Source organism: Canis lupus, chromosome 6, assembly GCF_048164855.1.
Source record: "Canis lupus baileyi chromosome 6, mCanLup2.hap1, whole genome shotgun sequence".
Lineage (NCBI taxonomy): Eukaryota > Metazoa > Chordata > Mammalia > Carnivora > Canidae > Canis > Canis lupus.
This window is the reverse complement of record NC_132843.1, coordinates 20,481,303-20,499,390: the sequence shown is the minus strand read 5'-3', so window position 1 is coordinate 20,499,390 and position 18,088 is coordinate 20,481,303. Positions and strand designations below refer to the sequence as shown.

The 18,088-nt window shown below is 39.2% G+C and overlaps 1 protein-coding gene across 2 annotated transcripts in view; it reads left to right on the top strand.

The window, feature by feature from the left end:
* Positions 1-17,896, top strand: part of CDH2 (cadherin 2) — a 213,434-nt gene extending 195,538 nt beyond the window's left edge. For both annotated transcript variants that reach the window (XM_072829115.1, XM_072829116.1), the window contains exons 15-16: positions 5,879-6,043; positions 16,500-17,896. In XM_072829115.1, the coding sequence (XP_072685216.1) occupies positions 5,879-6,043; positions 16,500-16,706 (372 nt within the window). In that variant the 3' untranslated portion in view covers positions 16,707-17,896. The remainder of the gene's footprint in view (positions 1-5,878; positions 6,044-16,499) is intronic.
* Positions 17,897-18,088: the final 192 nt, after the last annotated feature.

The window sequence follows — 18,088 nt, the reverse complement described above, 5'->3', positions numbered from 1 at the left end:
TCAAGGACCGTGACCTTTCGGTGCCTCCCTTCCTGCAGCGGGCCTGCCTGTTGTTGGTTGGACCGAAATGAAGAATCCTAGTTCTGCCTAAAAATCTGGGAGGCACGTTTTAACCAACCATGCACAGACCAGAGTACTAGACCCCAGTGCCTCGTTAGCTTAGCATAAACCACCCTGAACTCCTCTCCTGGACCAGGAACCCTTCCCGTTTCCCACCTCGGTGAACTGCCCTGTGCATTTCTTCATTGGCCCATGGCAACAAGATGCAGCTTTTATTTTTAATTCGCTTGCCCTGGTGGTCTCTGTTTTATCCTTCCACGCTGCTTACCTGAGTCTGCAACCTGCAACCTTGGACGGATCATTAACCTCTCTGACCTGCAGTAACCAAGGGGGATAGAATAACACCTACTTTGGAAGGATTTGTGGTGGGAGTATGTGAGGTACCACTTGAGAAAGCACCCAGTGTCATTCCTGCCAGGTGAGAGTTGGTTTCCTTCTTTCACTCAGAGCTGGAAATGGCATCTGGCACCCAGTAGGCTCTCCTTTAAATACTTGTGGGATAGTAAACGAGTATTTTCGTCACTCTCTAAAACAGATTCAATTACACGATTCTATAGATGCTATCAGCAAGGTAGCTTTCTGAATTTTTTTTCTTTTTTTAGCTTTCTGAAATTTTTACCTAGGTTCCAGAATTTCTATCTATACTGATGCAGCATTTTAATTTATTTAAACATAACCAAATGCCTTAGGATAGATTCGTGGTATCTTTACTGAACCAATTATAAATTACTGCAAGTCAGTGGAATTTAACAAGAAAAGTCAAAACCAGAGTGTTAGCTGCTAACTAACTTTTTACTGACTCTCCCATAATTGTATCACCCTTAAGACATTTTAACTCATAGATGGACCAGAAAGAGGTTTTAGTTGCCTGCAATGTGAATATTCTTAAAACCATAATTCCATGCCTCCTTCTAATGGTTGTTGCCAAATAACATATGTTCTAAATATTCTAAAACAAGATTTTCCTTGGCCTTCCTTTGAAAATTAGACCTCTTTAGGAAGTTAGCATTGCAAATAAAGGTTGACAATCATAAGAGAATTTTCAGATCCACTTTTTCTCTAGAGAGCTTTAGGAACCAAATAAAAGATTTCTTCTTGGCTTGTTTCTTTGTAATCTTCAGGAGACCATGAACCCAATGACCTTGAAAGTGTTTTCAGTCTCTGTAATTGTCTTTATAATTCTCATCCTACATGTTGTAATTTGTGTGTTTAAGTAAAGTATTATGGGATTGTAAAGATGTATAATTTAGGAGGTTTGCATAGAGTGACCCCTTATCAAAAGGCTTAAAATTGGACCCTCAGATCAGGACCTCTGCCACACAACACAGATGGATATGGACAGAAAACCAGCCCCTGTGACCTGAAGACACTTCTGCCTACTTCCTAGCATTGTCAGGTTTTTTTATATCCCATGTTTGTAATAGAAGAAACCATCACAGAGAAATGTTAAGCCACATTTAACCCAGTTCCTAACTTTACATAAATCAGTGGTTTTCTGCCTCTTTTTTTGCTATCTGCACAACTGAGGAATATGACATATTTCCATCATTACGGGGGACTCACCAGAGCAATGAATCTCAGTGATAAGACAGGGGTCTTTCCGTCCCTCCCCATTGTGAATTACTGCTATGGAGTATAATGTGATCCAAGGCACATTTCTTAAATTGGTTGCTCTTTTGAACATCTGGCATGAATATCATTGCTCAGGCTTTTTTCGACACATTTTTTAATGAGCACTTTCTACGGGCTTGCCATTTTGCTGGTGGAAAGGATGGAACAGGACTACAGACCTTTGAAGGCTTCTCCCACTCTCTAGTTCTTAAGGTGTAGGAAAAGGCTATCAAAAGAAAGATAAAAAACTATAAATTAATATGCTGCTCTATATATCCCTCTAAGTGAAGCAGGCGAGGTGGAGATGCTGTCCTTGCATGGAGGAGACAGCTGCAATTGGCTACGACAAATTATATTAGAATTTAAGCTCTATTTTGCCACATCTTCCCATTTTCAGGTGAACTATCCCTATATCTAAGTGTTGGCAATTTATTAGAAAATTTTTATGACACTGCTGGCCAGTCAAAATACATTCACCTTTGTAACTTTTGGGTATAGAGGGAGCGTATAAGAAATCAGGGAGCAGCCTGATTAATGCACAGGTTCTTTCCAGGTAAGGAATAGCACAAGCAAAGTCTGCATGCCCCTTTTGTCAACAGTTAAGCCAAGGAAATTTCTCTGTATTCTTATACAGAATTATCATATAATACACTGAGTATCAAGGAGTTTGTCACCAGGTAAAAGACAGTCCTTAAACATTAGATTCCATTACTTAATTTCATGTAAGTCAGACTTCTAACAAAACATTCTACACTTTCAGCATAAAAATATTTATTGACTATTATCAGTATACTTACAATCTGTTTTTCCCTTTCTTCTATATAAAGCTTCAGTAAGTGTCAGAAGGCACAGTTATTCACGGTTTATCCCACTTTATTATGCTTGGTAGTTATGCAGTTAAACATGACCTGGAAAAATATGCTTCTGGTGTGTAAGCATTCGGAATTCTCTAAATAAGTCCCTGTTTTTATTTTGTATGACATTTTAGCATCTCAAAGGCCTTCACATCTGTTATATCGTATGTCTTCAAGATAGTCTATAAATTGCTCATAAATTCTATAAAATTTAAAATGGAGCACAATTGTGCACGATTGAGATGTTTTCACTCAGGTTTTGTTTGGATAATCTGAAATACTCGATCCTAATAAGAGAAAGCAGCATTCTCATGTCTTTGCTCATGCTGTTGGTAATCCCAGAAAGGTCCTTTCTCCCTAGCACATGGATTGTTCAAGGTTCAAATCTAACACAGGTTTTCTCCTCCTAGCATTTTATACTTTACAGCATACCACGTTTACATCCCAGGCTGGCTTGTCCTGCTCTGTGTACCTGCCTCACCTCGAAGTCCCCTTGTACACTCTTGAGAGAAGGGGCTTCTCCTCAGTCCCTTCAGCAGTTAAGTTAGCTGAATCTCTTGGTAAAGGAATTGTTTCCAGGACAGTGGTCAGGATGAGAGTGTCTTAACAAGCAGAAAGTTACATTGTAGATGGACGTTTTGAAGTCAGACACACCGGGTTTGGATTTCCATCCTAATCACAGTCTAGATGGGTGACCTTGGGTGAGTTACTCGAGCTCTCAGGAGTCTGGTTCTTCACCTAAAAAGATGATAATGAAACATTCTCCACAGGTTTGTTAGAAAGTATCAATGAGAGGCACCGGGGTGGCTCAGTCGGTTAAGCGCCTGCCATCTCAGGTCATGATCCACGGGTCCTGGGATTGAGACCTGAGTTCAGCTCACTGTTCAATGGGGAGTCTGCTTCTCCCCCTGCCCCTCCCCCTACTCATGCTCTCTCTCTCTCTCTCTCTCTCTCCCCCTCTCTCTCTCTCTCTCTCTCAAATAAATAAATAAAATCTTTAATGAAAGAAAGAAAGAAAGAAAGAAAGAAAGAAAGAAAGAAAGAAAGAGAAAGAAAGAAAAGAAAAAAAAAGAAAAAAGAAAAGAAAAGAAAAAAGAAAAGAAAAGAAAAGAAAGCAGATCCCTGGGTGGCTCAGTGGTTTAGCACCTGCCTTCAGCCCAGGGTGTGATCCTGGAGTACTAGGATCAAGTCCCATATCAGGCTTCCTGCATGGAGCCTGCTTCTCCCTCTGCCTATGTCTCTGCTTCTCTCTGTGTGTCTCTCATGAATAAATAAATAAACCCTTTAAAAAAATAAAAATAAGAAAAAAGAAAGTATTAGTGAAAAGACACTTCTCAAGAGGCTGGTATAGTACCTGGTACCTCGAAGGTCTGAATGCCAGTGACTTTTTTCCCCTTGGTCTTGGTCTCGTGGGTAACTATTATCATCCCTCACGTCTGGGCCCTCCACATTCATCTGTCTAGTCCGTTACTCTTTAACTCCAGGCCTTGTGGCTTGGACTTGACTCACTTTCCTGGGTGGCTGCCAAAGAGCTAAGCTTTAAAGTTACTCTAACCTGCTTGGAATCCAAACCTGTCTCTGAGTCTTAGTAGATTTGGGATAAGGGACTTAGTTACTTGGTTTATTTGAGATTCAGTATCTCAACTTGTACAAAGGGATAATAAAACTTAATAAGTGCTGATCGGAGGATTAAATGCACAAATACATGTAAAGCACCTCCACCAATGCCAGTACATGGTAAGTATTCAAATGTTGAGTAAATTGAAACTACTATAGAGATATTCCAAATGGCACTTAAGCTGGTTTTAGATAAAAAGGTGAAGCCTGAACTCTGAAGAGTCCCAGAAAATCTACACTCCCTGTAAATATCAACATTAAATTGGAGAATTTTATATCATCAGAATTTGGTGGTTTGAAAACTACAAAGTATCCAAACCTAAAATTTTGACGCATTTCCACATTATAGTCAGCTTCTTTCTTTCTGTCTCACTTTAGCATCTGGCTGATGTTAAAGCTGAAAATAGTTCCGAGGGCCCGGCCTGTGCCAAGAGCATCCTTCACAAGTTTGACTCTACCTATCTGAAAGTGGACAAGCTTTTTTTCTAGGATATTCCCATTGGGCTGTATTGGAGAGGAAACCACTCCTCCTTGCCGTGTGCCATGGGGCCAGAGACTGGCAAATTTCTTCTGTGAAAAGCCTAATTGTAAGGCTTTGTAGACTATATGTAGTTTGTGCGGCATATTCTTCATTCCTATTGTTGTTTTAAATAATCCTTTACAGATGTAAAAGCCGTTCTTTGAGAAAAATAGGATATGGGTCCCAAGAGGCTCACAGACCATAGTTTGCCAACTCCAGACCCCTGAAGGGAGGGAGGAATAGAGATTGGCTTTGAAACCTTGGTGAACTCAAGCCCTACTTTAAAGAAAAGGAAAACACATCTGTGTCTTTTTTTTTTCTTTTTAATATTAAAGACATTGTAGGAAAAGAAAAGGTCTTCCTTGACCTGCCTGGGGTCCCTGGCTGGATCTGAAAATTAAACTAACAAAGACAGATGAACAGGGGAAAAACATACACATCTTATTAAACTTTTACATGTCCATGGGAGCCTCACAAGAGAATGAAGACCCAAAGAAGTGTCCACAGTGGGAAGCTTTTATGCCTTTTAGACAAAGAAATAAGAAATTTCTAAGAATTGTCAAGACCAAAGGTTTGGGCAAGAACTAGTAAATGGTGGAGAAGTAATTAGGGATGTAAAGGTTAGTTTAACAAGGTTTGTTGGTACAGATTTCGTGGCCCCTAAGTCCCTGTCTCAGATGTTAAGGATGTGTTTTCTTCTCCCACTACAAGGAGGGGACCTTTCACATGGGAGTTTTATGACCTGTTTCAAGGAAGAAGGGCAAGGGTGAGGGGAGTTAGAGTGGCTTTCCTCCTCTGCTGTTTGTTTTTAATTCCTTCAGCTTGAGATACCTAATATGCTAAGACACTCCAAGTTACGGTAGTAGGTTCCCAACTCCACATTAAGTTAGTACCTTTGTTTCTATGGTACAACTCCATCTTCTAGGCATTTTAGTCATTTTATAGTGGGGCCTCATCTCACTGCTGTTTTCCATTGGAAACTGATGAGAAACATAGGAAAGCAGATGGAGCACAGACTGTAGAAATGAAAAGCACAGAAGAAAGAGCTGTGTGAAAGAAATATTTAATCATAACATGAAAAACTCATGGTGGCAACTTTTCCATTATGTTAAATTTCACTCATTTCTATGCATTCTGGGTATGTGTTTAAAAACAAAGGTTGTAATTTCCATCTTTATGCCCATCTACCATGGGTTTTTGATTTTGTCTTTTGCAGGATTATGACTTGAGCCAGCTCCAGCAGCCTGATACCGTGGAACCTGATGCCATCAAGCCTGTAGGAATCCGACGATTGGATGAGAGACCCATCCACGCCGAACCCCAGTACCCGGTCCGATCTGCAGCCCCGCACCCTGGGGACATCGGGGACTTCATTAATGAGGTGAAAAGACTAGCTCCCTCTCTTTATAAGGATGTTTACTTTATGCTAATGGTTTGCTGTACATAGACCACAAATTGCTTGGAATACAGTGATATCATTGGTGAAAACACCCTTGATTTTCTTGAGCTTATTTTCATGTTAAAGGTAATGTGGCTCTAATAGCAGAGAACAGATATAATTGGTTTGATGGGCCAAAAAACAGATCTATCAATTAATTAATATTCTGTATTTGTAAATGACATTCATATACATTATCGGTATTAGTCACACTATCTCCAAAAGGCTTTTTTCCCCAGATTACAAGTAATAAATAGACTAACAATATTATAGTGCATTCTGATTTCATTTATTAGCACTGATGAATGTAATAATAGTTCATTTTCATTTTCCTCACACTGAATACTTTGAATCCCACAAATGTTGAGAATTCAGTGCCTGCCCACCGACTAGAGAGTTCCATCAATTGAGATTAGTAGGAAGAGGAGCTAAATTAAATATTATGTAAGTGATTTAAATACTTGTCTAGTTGAGGAGTTTTAAGAGCTTCTGTAAGAGGCAGCTAATTCTCTGTTGAATATAACAGATATGATTTCCACTGTCAAAATTATTATGGCATTCTTTTATTTCATTACTGACCACGAGTTCTGCTACATTTAATACTTACATTTTGAAGTAAAACGGTTTGTGCTGTTTCTTTTGATCATTCCTATAGTTTTACTGCAATCCTCCTTTTGAATTTTTAGTGTTAAGCATAAGACAGCAATACATACTGATGTCAATTGTGACTATATGGCAGGACTCGCATTCTCTGGCCATGTCCTACCACTCAGTGTCTCTAAGATCAGAATAGGTTTCAATGCATTACAAGGTGGGATACTTCTTTCTACATCACCTTCCATCATATGCTGATAAGAGTCTAATTTCCTGGGGTTCCTTGGAGTCATATATTCTATATACATAATCAATCTACTTTAGGTTTTTTTTTTGTTTTTTTTTATAATAAATTTATTTTTTATTGGTGTTCAATTTACCAACATACAGAATAACACCCAGTGCTCATCCCGTCAAGTGCCCCCCTCAGTGCCCGTCATCCAATCACCCCCACCCCCCGCCCTCCTCCCCTTCCACCACCCCTAGTTCATTTCCCAGAGTTAGGAGTCTTTATGTTCTGTCTCCCTTTCTGATATTTCCCACACATTTCTTCTCCCTTCCCTTATATTCCCTTTCACTATTATTTATATTCCCCAAATGAATGAGAACATAATAATGTTTGTCCTTCTCCGATTGACTTACTCCACTCAGCATAATACCCTCCAGTTCCATCCACGTCGAAGCAAATGGTGGGTATTTGTCGTTTCTAATGGCTGAGTAATATTCCATTGTATACATAGACCACATCTTCTTTATCCATTCATCTTTCGATGGACACCGAGGCTCCTTCCACAGTTTGGCTATTGTGGACATTGCTGCTATAAACATTGGGGTGCAGGTGTCCCGGCGTTTCATTGCATCTGAATCTCTGGGGTAAATCCCCAACAGTGCAATTGCTGGGTCGTAGGGCAGGTCTATTTTGAACTCTTTGAGGAACCTCCACACAGTTTTTCAGAGTGGCTGCACCAGTTCACATTCCCACCAACAGTGCAGGAGGATTCCCTTTTCTCCGCATCCTCTCCAACATTTGTGGTTTCCTGCCTTGTTAATTTTCCCCATTCTCACTGGTGTGAGGTGGTATCTCATTGTGGTTTTGATTTGTATTTCCCTGATGGCAAGTGATGCAGAGCATTTTCTCATGTGCTTGTTGGCCATGTCTATGTCTTCCTCTGTGAGATTTCTCTTCATGTCTTTTGCCCATTTCATGATTGGATTGTTTGTTTCTTTGGTGTTGAGTTTAATGAGTTCTTTATAGATCTTGGAAACTAGCCCTTTATCTGATATGTCATTTGCAAATATCTTCTCCCATTCTGTAGGTCGTCTTTGAGTTTTGTTGACTGTATCCTTTGCTGTGCAAAAGCTTCTTATCTTGATGAAGTCCCAATAGTTCATTTTTGCTTTTGTTTCTCTTGCCTTCGTGGATGTATCTTGCAAGAAGTTACTGTGGCTGAGTTCAAAAAGGTGTTGCCTGTGTTCTCCTCTAGGATTTTGATGGAATCTTGTCTCACATTTAGATCTTTCATCCATTTTGAGTTTATCTTTGTGTATGGTGAAAGAGAGTAGTCTAGGTTTTTAGATGCAGTTATAGTTTGTAAAAAAAAAATCTTTTGAAACAAGCTTCAAGTATTTATCTCCCTTTATGATGCTTCATTACTGTCTATTCCTGACATGCATGCTAGTTTCTGAACATACACATTCACTTCTGTTAAACAGGTAATAGGTTAATTTGTTTTAGTCATGATTTGAAAGCAGATGGAAGGCCAAACAACAGAGTGCCAATAACTCCTTTATCTACAAAAATATGCCCTGACTTTACCAGTTATATGTATAGTGACCTGGTTAGGGGATTTGCAGGAATTTATATCTATGACTAGATTTTTCTCAATATTTAAGAGTGCCTGATAATTTAACTTCTCATTTCACATTTGTTGTCATGAGAAATTGTTCAGTTATTCTTGTGGTTGTTGGATTTCGAGATATAATGAATCATTTGAATGGAGGTGCAGGAGCTGGACTTTCTTAAAGCAAGAATTTTAGCTTCAGTGTAATTCAACAGATACTTAACTGAATGTTCCTGCTTGTTATTCCATTCCATCTACAGCATTATTCTTTTCTCAGTGACAAGGTTGAAGCATTTAATGTCATGTATAAGATTGTAGTCCTAATCTGACTCCTGCCCTCTTCCCCTATGACATTTCCTTCCATTGATGCAGCCCCACTGAACTATTTGCAGTTCCTCAAAAGTATCCAGTTTTGACTGTAATGTAACTGCTGCAAAGCTTCTTAACCATCAGTGAAACACCCACTTAGCCTTCAGATTCACCTCAAACATTGCCTTCTCTGTGAGGCCTTCTTTGATCCCCCTGGGAAAGGTTAACAAGACACTTCCTGCATGATAGCCCTGGCCATGGAAGTGTGACTGTCAATGTTTCTCTCTCCTATGTGAGCATGGACCTTCTCTCCAGCATGGGGACAATTTCTTGTTCATCTTTGAGTAACCTCAGCATCTAGTATGTGATCTAGCTCTCAGATGTTGTTGCCTTAAGGAATCCAAGTACGGTGGCAGGTGTATAGGGCATCATCAAACAATGAGCATCACCCACCTTGCAGTTGATTAGGATTCATCAGGGCCCAAGTCTGGGGCCTTTATTCTACTGGAGCTGATAATAAAGAAAATGAGGATATTGGTTGGTTCTAAGTTGTGGTTTTAGTGTATGCTGTGTGTTTGTGTGTGCACACTCATCTTTTCTACAGAGACTGGATTTTCTTCAGTAGGTAGAGAAGCGTATCTAATTAATAAGATTCAGTTACCCAGCACCTCCAATGCCACAGAAGAAAGAGTTACAGTCACAATTTCCATTTGCAATTTCCTTTTCCTAGAACAGTACTCAGCCTAAAAAGTACACAGCCTAAAAAGTAGCTTGAGACCATAACGAACATGTTTCAATACTTAAACGAAAAACTTGCTGCCAAACGACTGACTTGCAAATTAACTTCTAGAATGCAGTCAGTTCATAATTTGGGAATTGTCTGCATTCGCTAAAAATGGCTCATTTTGAAATGATCTGGAGCTTGGTTTAGGATCATTCATTCAGCAAATAACTATTGAACATCTCCTGTGTGTACATATTTGAACGAGTAATATGTAGAAAGAAAATAGATTAGATCTGGATTCTCTTTGTGTGTACTCCCTGCCATGCTGCAAGCACAGTCTTTGTACCACGTAAACATTCTGGTATCCAAAGCCTACCTTTGCCAGACATGGGAGGCCCATTACATGTAATCCTTTCTTGGCTTTACAGTTTCATTTCAGTGCCCTTCCCCTGCCCCCTACCCCACCCCAAATTTGCATCTTACAGACCAAGGAGAGGGAATCTACTTGTACCTCCTGGGCTCAGCTTGTGATTCCATGTCAGCACCTGTTCCCATGCTATCCTTTCTGCATAGTATCCCCTTCCCTCTTTTTCTAGATGTTTGTTCCTTCATTTTTACCGACCCGAAAAAGGTCAAGCACACAGAGTTTAGAGTAAGCACCATCCAGTGGCATCCCATCGTACCCAGGACTCCCCTTCCTTCATAACCCCTATCCCAGGGTTCCCTTCTGCCTTCAGAGGAAGAGGTACACGTCCTGGGGGGCAGTGTGGGGAACATTGCTTTGGCAAGTACATGAATGGACCAAAGCATCACATTTGGAAATGTTTCTCCAGATGAAGAATGTAATTGTAAGATAGCGAAATGTGGACGAGATGGAAGACCAAACATTCACACTACAAATTCCCTACCTTTGTCACAGAAGAAACTAAAATGAGGGTCTAGGGATGAGATGGTCAGGTCTATGGAACAATTCAGGGGATTGAAACTGTCAAAAGGCCTAAATCAGGTAACATTCAAATACACCATATAGATTCTTCCATCTAAGATGCCCATGAAGACTTCCTTAATATCTTTCTATAACTGGACAGATAAAAATAAATACATATAAAGTTTTAAAACAGTTGAGGGCACCTAGAAAGAATTCAAGCATATTTTACAAGTACATGTAAAATGCAAACAGATTTCTTTATCCCCAGGTCTTATTTGATTTAGCACAGTACCGAATGTTCCAAAGGAAGAATAGTATGGTGTAATTATAATTGGAGTGTTTTTGTAATGTAAGGAATAAGTAACCTCATGAGAACATTTTTCTAGTTTGTTTATTTAAATAATCAATGCATGTTGCCTTGAATATCAAAAATATGACATATTGACATATTTCTACCCTGGTAGATAGAGTAAAACAAATCACACATTTTAAATTTCAACTACAGAATTTCATTCTATTTTGAGGTTTTTAAGTATGACCTTCAGAGGGTGAAACGTTGAAACAAATTCATTTAATCTCAGCCTGACTGTAGATATTAGCATACCTCCAATAATTTCACTAATCTTACATATTTTTTTTATCTCAGAAATATAAAAACCAAGGACATATTTCTGTTAAAAGATCAACTTTAAAAAAAAAAAAAAAAAAGATCAACTTTTGACTGGTATTTAAAAACTTAGGGAAAGTGCTTCTAAAATAACTTGCACAAAACTGCTAACGCTTAGAACTTTTGCCTTTTTTCTCATATTAAATAAATTTATTTATCCTCTTTAAAATAAAATATCTCTGTCTGCTTCTTACAGTAGTTGGGCATTTGTTTGAGTTCAAATCCAGCTGCCTCACCTAATAGTTCTGTTACCTTGTACAAAGTCAAGGTCTTTGGATTTAACCTCTTGGATTTCCAAGTTTTCGTATGTTTGTATAAAATGAGGATAATAATAAAATCCTCTCTTAAGATATCCGTAAGAACTAAATGAGATAATCCACATAAGTATAGTGCCCATCACATAATAAAATCTCTTAATTATTATCAGTATCATATAGTTATTAGTACAAGTTACTTTCAGAAAGAACACCTAATTGTAAATAAAACAAAATCCTCTCCCTCCAAAAAATTTGCTTTAAGTAAAATGAAGTTCTCAGAAAGGTACCTAGCAATGTTGGCGTTAAGTCGCAGAATTCTGCTATAATATGAATCTGGACTTTTATGTCCACATATATTTTAAACTTAAATCCTAGCTTCTTCTAAAAGGAGCATATATAAATATGAATAAGGTGATGAGGTGAAAACTTCATAAGCCCAAGACAGCAGTACCAAGGCATACCTTCTAAGGTGCCTGCTGGATGTCAGGCACTGTGGTAAACAGCAGGATATGAAATGAATATAAACATCCTTGGCAGAAAAGCATGTCACAATCTAGTGTAACCAAAACATGGCAATAAAGGTAAAAGGGACCATGGGAATAACCCACAGTCATGATTGGGGGGAAAATTCTTGCAGTGGAAGTGACATGTTTAATGGGCTTTAAATGATGGATGGATGGATGGATATCAGTCAAATGAAAAATTATGAATGGGGAAGTTTCAAACAAAGGAAATCACATTTTAGCAGGAACAGAATGTGCAAATAACATAGGGTACACAAAAACATGACATTTTTAGATTTGGGGGGATTTTGGTGAATAATTTAGCTGTGGTTACTGGAGTTGAGAACAGCTAAGATGGAAAAGGTGCATGAACATGTTGTCCACATTCACTGAATGCTCTGCTAAAGAGTTTTAACTTAATCCTGTAGTTACCCAAACGTCAGGCATTTGAGTAACTCCTAGTTTTTTTCCATGTCCACACACCTCTTCTATTCACTTAAACTTTTACTTTTTTTAAGATTTTATTTATTTATTTATTTGGGAGAAAGAGCACATGTGCACAAGTGGCAGGGAGAGGCAGAGAGAGAGAGAAGCAGACTTTTCACTGAGCAGAGAGCCCAATGTGGGGCTCAATCCCAGGCCCCCGTGATCATGACCTGAGCTGAAGGCAGCACTGAACCAGCTGAGCCACCCAGGCACCCTCACTTAAACCTTTAATCAATTTTTAATTTAATTTTTTAATAAAGGTAATTTTCTTAAAGTGCTCATGCACCAATAAAAATCATCTTGCACACCCCCAGTGGAACCCCTCCCTTATTTGGGGAACATTGCAAAAGGTGACGGAGAGCAATGACGGAGAGTTTTACTTGGGTGAGCAACTTCAAATAATGTCTGAGAGAAGAACCACTAGTAGTTTGTAGGAAAGAAGCAGGAATAGTACCGGTGACCAGGAGACCAGTTAGAGAGGCTTTTGCTGTGGTCCAGGCAGGATATAAAGAGGGCCTGAACTGACGCAAGTGGCATTGAGCTAAGAGAAGACAGACTGTAAGGGAATCAATAGGCCCTCTTTCCTCTTATATCCCTCATGTGTTCCCTCACTGAAGAATGTGGGTTTTTATAGCTCCTATAAAAGCATATCTTTATCCATAAAGCATAGGATCAGAAGTCTATAAATACAAGCTCAGCAAGAATTCAGCCAGGGCCACAGGCTTTTTCATTTTACAGACACCTCAAACTATAGAAAATAGTTCAGATTCATCCAGAGTTCAAGATCTACCCCTCCAGGAACGGCGAAACGGGCACATACTCTTCTAGATGTAGTCAAACTCAGGTGGAAAAAGAGAAACACATGCAGTCAGTTTGTGGATTTGACAACAGTACATTACACTTCATGTGAAATGGTGTCCACACCTAAGAATAAAGGAATCCCATAAGGGAGGAGCAGATGGGTACGTGGCCCACCGGATTTCTTCCGCATATTCACTCTGGTTGTGTGCCTGTCATTTTCAGTCTCCTAGAACTTGACTGTGATCTTTTTAGAATTACCAAAATAGTACCCAGAATTTATATAATACCTCTTCCATAAGAGTCGTCTTTTATTCTCAGATAAAAATCGGTGCTATTCCGAGTGGAGGGGACTTAGGATACTTAACTTTCAGCCTAGAAAGGTGACTTGCGTAAGAATTCTTGAAAAGTTCAGGGACTTTTTTTTTTGATCTTTTATAATCATTAAAACCTGAGACAGTGTGCAGTGTTCTGGTATAGCAGAGTGATCTCTAATGGACTGCATGTCCTTAACCTCCAGAGGCAGGGAGAGGGAAGGGAGGGAAGCAACAAATTCAAAAATGACCAGGAAAGGGACACCTGGGTGGCTCAGCAGTTGAGCAGCTGCCTTCAGCTCAGGTCATGATCCCTGGGTCCTGGAATCAAGTCCCGTGTCAGATTTCCCACAGGGAGCCTGCTTTTCCCTCTGCCTATGTCTCTGCCTCTCTCTGTGTGTCTCTCATGAATAAATAAATAAAATCTTTTTTAAAAATGACAAGGATGATCCAAAAACCAGGGCAGGAACTAAAAGCAATATAGAAGAAATGGATATATTTTAGAATCTCCATCATGAGTACTGAACTAGATTACCAGTAGTGTTATGCTTATTCTAAGGCCTTGAATTAGGTGGCTTAAGCATGCAATGAAGGGCCTGAAGCCCTTTTACACATCAGTAAAGACCAGAGAGCTTCCCTTGTTCATCCCTATGTCAGAGTAAACACAGGCCATTGCTTCCTCTCCACTGAATCCAGACACACTCGACGCCCTGCCATGAATCTTTAGAACTAATTTGTCTTAACTTTTTCATATTTCCAGTTCGGTGCTGACCCAATAAAGACTGGGCAGGGCTCTGCATGTATGTCTATTTAAATTTTGAATTATGATACAAGCAGATGACCTGAACATCGTGACCTTGGCCGTTGTCTCTGTTCTTTGCATAGAAAACAGTCTTACTTAAGGTCATACTGAAAACTTAATACAAGTGCGCCCTGCTTTTCAAACATTTGCTTTCGCCACTTCCTTTCTGTGGAAGGCCGACATCAGTACCTGTTTTCACTAACCGAAAGAAATCCAAAGAGGAGTTTAGCTTTTATGAAAAACGGTGAAAAGTGAAACATAGAGTACAGCGTTGTTTTGTAGGGGGCTGTTAGAGAGGCAGCATGCACCCCAGTTAGCGAGAGCACCCCTCCCCACCCAGCTCCTTCCCCGGAACTACCCTCAGCTCCATGGCTTGGAACTGTCTGCAAGCATCTCTGCTGCATCTCCATTTATCGTGTGCATCTGTCAGCAACATGTGTCCTAAGGCACCGGGAGAGGCTAAGAGGCATTATTTTTTAGGTCTGGAAATGCTCAGAAAATGTCCTATACAATTGAATGGTGATTGGTTCTTTGCATTCTGCTGTTTCAGCTTTTGGAAGGTTTCATCTTCATCATTGCTGCACTTTCGGATAGCCCGGGAAACCTGCATTTATCTTCAGATACCTATTCTCCTTATCGAGATTTTCTTTGTTTTCTTGATTTCCCCTCCGATCTTTCTTGGGTCCAGTTCTTGTGAGGACCCAAGTTAGACTGTGCTAAATTAAAGAATCACCAGTTGCTTACATTTGCAGTTGCTAGATTTTGTAGGGAAAAGGCAAAAGGGAGCGTGCTAACATTTGAATATAACCTCCATGAGGACAGGTCCTGGATCTAGCTTCTTCACAGCTGTGTCCCCACCACCACCAAGCAGAATACATAATAATATACATACTCAATCAATATGTCTTGAATTGAAAAAAAAAAAATATGTCTTGAATTGAGTAAACAAACACAAACAAAAAGAATGAAGGTGCATTGTTTGACTTTTACCGGCTAAGGCTACAGTAACAGACAACTCCCAGGTATTGTTGGCTTATAATAACAAAGGTTTACGTCTTGTCCGAATTCTGTGTTCACTGTGGGCCAGCAGTGGCTGGGTCCTCATGTCTTCTGTCTTTCAGGATCCAAGCAGGAGAAAAACTCTCAGGTGGGGCAGGCCATTCTTCTGGGAGAGGGGGCCAGAAGGACCTGGTGGAAACCCATCAGACAGAGGTCTTACAGAGTCTGCTCTACATTGCCGCTTACGTTGTGTTGGCCAAAGCCAGCCCGTAGCCAAGTCTGACAGTGGGTTTAGGGAGTAAACTTTGGCTGCAGAGAGGTACTTGTGGTAGTGTGGGCATGTGATCCACCTACAAGGAAAGGATAATGAATCATTGAGGACAGTAACATGGTCTACCACAGAAAGGAATTACGACTTCTGAGAAATTGTAATTTGTGATTTTTCAGTCTTAGCAAAATTGCCTGGTAGCTTATTCTATAAATATGATAAATAAAATCCTTTCTAAAATTATTTATGTTTTGTACATTGAAATCATTTTCTGAAGACGTGCCTGATTTTATTTTACACTGGCTTTTCTGGGTTATACACGTAGTGCAACCACACATGAGGAAATGTGGTGTTTAATTAAAAGGTTAGGATGGTTGGTAAGAGAGACTTTTTGGGATGGTTTGAAAACTGGTAGTGTGTGCTTTTCTCTCGTTTTCGATGGAAGTCAAGCTGCTGCCATTTTGTTTCATAAAATATTATGTCTTCACATTTACTTTTCTTTTTTCAAGCTCCAAAGCAAAAAAAAAAAAAAAAAAAAAAAAAAAAAAGTTCACCTTTATGCAGATGCGTTGCCAGACTTCAAGATCTTTCTTCCTCAGCTTCAAGTAGCTGGCCATTCATGTCTACCACCTGTCAAGCACATTTCTCCAATTAAATCTCCTCCCATTGTATGTCTTGGCCTCACTGAGCTAGGCTCCTTAGGGTTCTTTCCTGCAGAAGAAAGGCATGGTAGTTTTTGTCTAACTTTCAAACATGGTGATAACCCCAGTTTCTGTAGGTTGAAAATGTTGTGGTCTGCAGGTGGAAATGAATAAACAAGTGTTTGATCCCATGGAACCCCTAGGATCTGCCTGTGGTTTGCAAATTATAACCCTCTCTACATTCTTTCTTTGTCTTTCCAAATTGTAGGGCCTTAAAGCTGCTGACAATGATCCCACAGCTCCACCATATGACTCCCTCTTAGTCTTTGACTACGAAGGCAGTGGCTCTACCGCTGGGTCTTTGAGCTCCCTTAATTCTTCAAGTAGTGGTGGCGAGCAGGACTATGACTACCTGAACGACTGGGGGCCACGGTTCAAGAAACTTGCTGACATGTATGGTGGAGGTGATGACTGAACTTCAGGGTGAACTTGGTTTTTTGGACAAGTACAAACAATTTCAACTGATATTCCCAAAAAGCATTCAGAAGCTAGGCTTTAACTTTGTAGTCTACTAGCACAGTGCTTGCTGGAGGCTTTGGCATAGGCTGCAAACCAATTTGGGCTCAGAGGGAATATCAGTGATCCAATACTGTTTGGAAAAACACTGAGCTCAGTTACACTTGAATTTTACAGTACAGAAGCACTGGGATTTTATGTGCCTTTTTGTACCTTTTTCAGATTGGAATTAGTTTTATGTTTAAGGCTTTAATGGTACTGATTTCTGAAACGATAAGTAAAAGACAAAATATTTTGTGGTGGGAGCAGTAAGTTAAACCATGATATGCTTCAATACGCTTTTGTTACATTGCATTTGCTTTTATTAAAACACAGAATTAAACAAAAAAACAAAAACTCATGGAGCGATTTTATTACCTTGGGGGATGAGACCATGAGATTGGAAAATGTACATTACTTCTAGTTTTAGACTTTAGTTTTTTTTTTTTTTTCACTAAAATCTTAAAACTTACGCAGCTGGTTGCAAATAAAGGGAGTTTTCATATCACCAATTTGTAGCAAAATTGAATTTTTTCATAAACTAGAATGTTAGATACATTTTGGTCTTAATCCATGTACACTTTTTTATTTACTGTATTTTTTCCACTTCACTGTAAAAATGGTATGTGTACATAATGTTTTATTGGCATAGTCTATGGAGAAGTGCAGAAACTTCAGAACATGTGTATGTATTATTTGGACTATGGATTCAGGTTTTTTGCATGTTTATATCTTTCGTTATGGATAAAGTATTTACAAAACAAAGTGACATTTGATTCAATTGTTGAGCTGTAGTTAGAATACTCAATTTTTAATTTTTTAATTTTTTTTATTTTTTATTTTCTTTTTTGTTTGGGGAGGGAGAAAAGTTCTTAGCACAAATGTTTTACATAATTTGTACCAAAAAAAAAAAAAAAAAAGGAAAGAAAAGAAAGGGGTGGCCTGATACTGGAGGCACTACTAAGTGTGTGTTTTTAAAAAAAAAATGAAAAAAAAACAAGCTTTTAAACGGGAGAGACTTCTGACAGCAGCTTTGCCTCTGTATTGTGTACCAGAATATAAATGATACACCTCTGACCCCAGCGTTCTGAATAAAATGCTAATTTTGGATCTGGTGACTGGTTTGAACTTTTTCTTTTCTACTTGAGCTACTTTACATGTTGTGAAAATCCTAAGTATTGACGTTTTGTTGAGAACAACAGTTTTACAAAAGTATGTATTTGTTCTTGCACTCCTCACCATCGAAACCCTTAGCATGGCAGCCGTGTCCAGTGAGCAACAGAGAGTCACCGCAGATCTAAC